General features: G+C 48.2%; 1 protein-coding gene across 1 annotated transcript in view; it reads right to left on the reverse strand.

Moving 5' to 3' along the window:
• LOC119587375 overlaps positions 1-2,137 on the reverse strand; it is an 8,569-nt gene that overhangs the window by 4,279 nt on the left and 2,153 nt on the right. The window contains exons 2-3 of the mRNA XM_037936118.1: positions 1,490-2,078; positions 960-1,181 (exon numbers count right to left, since the gene is read on the reverse strand). Of these exons, the coding sequence (XP_037792046.1) occupies positions 960-1,181; positions 1,490-2,078 (811 nt within the window). The remainder of the gene's footprint in view (positions 1-959; positions 1,182-1,489; positions 2,079-2,137) is intronic.

Below are 2,137 nucleotides of genomic sequence, written 5' to 3' on the forward strand. Positions count from 1 at the left end.
TAAAATATGATATTATGCACACCCCTGCAAAAAAACAATATTATGCCATGAAAGCCAGACTTGGGGCCCACAAAGGGCCCGCAGGGGCCCCCGGGGCCCGTATCATTCGCAATCACTTTTGGTTGATCCCCCTTTAGCCCAAATCTTGGAATTTTCATTTTCCTTTATTGTGATAATCGCAAGTCATCACGGTCATTCATTTCGGTTCGGTAGTGTAGTTTTTATTCTAATCGTGCAGTAAATCATCCTTTTAACCCTCTTCACTCATTAGCGCTCAATAGCTATGAATTCCATCGAATTGTAGTCTTGGATCACTGTTTACATCGCCTTGTCGCTTACATATAAAAACATTCGTCACTGAGGCTCTCGTTAAAATTCGATTCCTTTTCCCTTCGTTCCGCTGATTTTAAACACTCACCTCGCCTCTGATGAAAGACAAAACACAACATTCACTTTTATTTTTCTTGGCCATCACTCATCAGCGCACCACCGACTCAACTAGTCATGAGTCAAAGGGCCCGCGCCCGTTTTTCCTCGGACACCCAGCGGGGGCGCAGCTGATAATCTAGTTCCGGGGTCCTAGTCGGGCCTCACATGGCGGAACTACTGTCAACAGTATCACCCGGGGGGGTATTTAGTGTCTGCAAGATTCGTCAGGGGACGCTCGCTCGGGGAGCTAAACACAGTTCCTGGGACTATAATTTCGGGGGGGGGGGTTGAAAAAATTAATAATAAATTTTTTCCCCCTATAACCTTTATGACTGTCAAATGACAGAAATCACCTAGACGCTTTTGGCCCCAAACCCTTGCGTGCCCTCCTTCGCTCACGCAGAGAGCAAGGTTAACCATAGGGGGGGGATAGTTTCATCACAAAATAAAAAAATTGCAGACACAAAAAAAAGAAAAAAGTGATGATAATGCATTACAGGAAAGGGAATAAAGAGGAAAGGAGAACTCACGGAAAGTATATCTTGTCAACGTGGCAGGTGTCCTGGGATATCATACCGGACGCGAGGTCGACCTTCGTGTAGGACGCGTAGGTCGCGGAGAGCTCCTGCTGTAGGGCTTCTAGCGTCCCGAGGTCAGGATCGGTCACCTTCGGCGGCGTCCTCGGCGAACTTTCTTGGCAGGTCCTCAGCCTGGCCTGCGCCTCCATCATGAGGGAGGAGTTGACGTCCACTCTGGGGGACACGAGCTGCCTCACTACAGACTCAAATTACATGGCAGAGGAATGGCATGGAGGTCGCTAGTGAGATAAGGAACCATTTGCTAACTTATATATAATCGCTTATAAGATCTTTAATTCATTTCATTTTCGGTCACTTCGACATATGGCAGACTGCGTAAATAAATCAACAGGGGACAAATATGCAAAGTATTTGCCAATGTTGGCATTTGTGGGATTTATTTATTAAAAGATAGTAATAAATAGATAATAAGAAAAAATAATAAAAATGAGTAAATAAAAACTGGTGCCTGATCTACTTACTCTGAAAAAATCTGTTCGACGACATCCCTTGAACGACCAGGAGCTGCCTGCGCGTCCGGCTGCCCTTCGTGAGCCCCTCGCTGATCCTCGGAGCCGATGCCGAGGGCGGACGACGAGGTATGGAGGCTGAGGCGCCCCACATCTGGCAAAGCGCGGCCTCCGTCGTCGCTACTGCAGGTGGGAATGTTGTTCACGTCCCGACACACGAAGAACGGCATGTCGTTGGCTGAAACTTTTGAGAGAATGTCGTGCATGCGGCTGACCACGTCCGTTTTAGAGTCGAAGTTGATGCCGCCGCCGCCTCTGCCGTCTGCACTGCCCTGGTCGCTGCCTCTGCTCAGACAGTCCTGCAGTATGTCGTAGGCCAACTTCACTTCGTCGCTACTGTAAAACCGAGCGACGGCATCAGTTAAGGCGTGACGCGAGACGACACGTAATTTCCCGCTGAAGAAACAGAGAAGATCGTTGAATATCGGAGTGTTGCTTCCCGCCATGGCAGCGCCGGAGACCCACTGATATTTGATCATGTCATGGCATTCGCTTAAATACACCTCCGACTGGCAGAGATAAGACTGCATACCTTGAAGTCCTTGTAAGAGAGGCACTTATCACCGATAATACAACTTGGTTTCAAGTGCTGCGTTATCT

This window comes from Penaeus monodon, chromosome 22 (assembly GCF_015228065.2).
Source record: "Penaeus monodon isolate SGIC_2016 chromosome 22, NSTDA_Pmon_1, whole genome shotgun sequence".
NCBI classification, from domain to species: Eukaryota; Metazoa; Arthropoda; class Malacostraca; order Decapoda; family Penaeidae; genus Penaeus; species Penaeus monodon.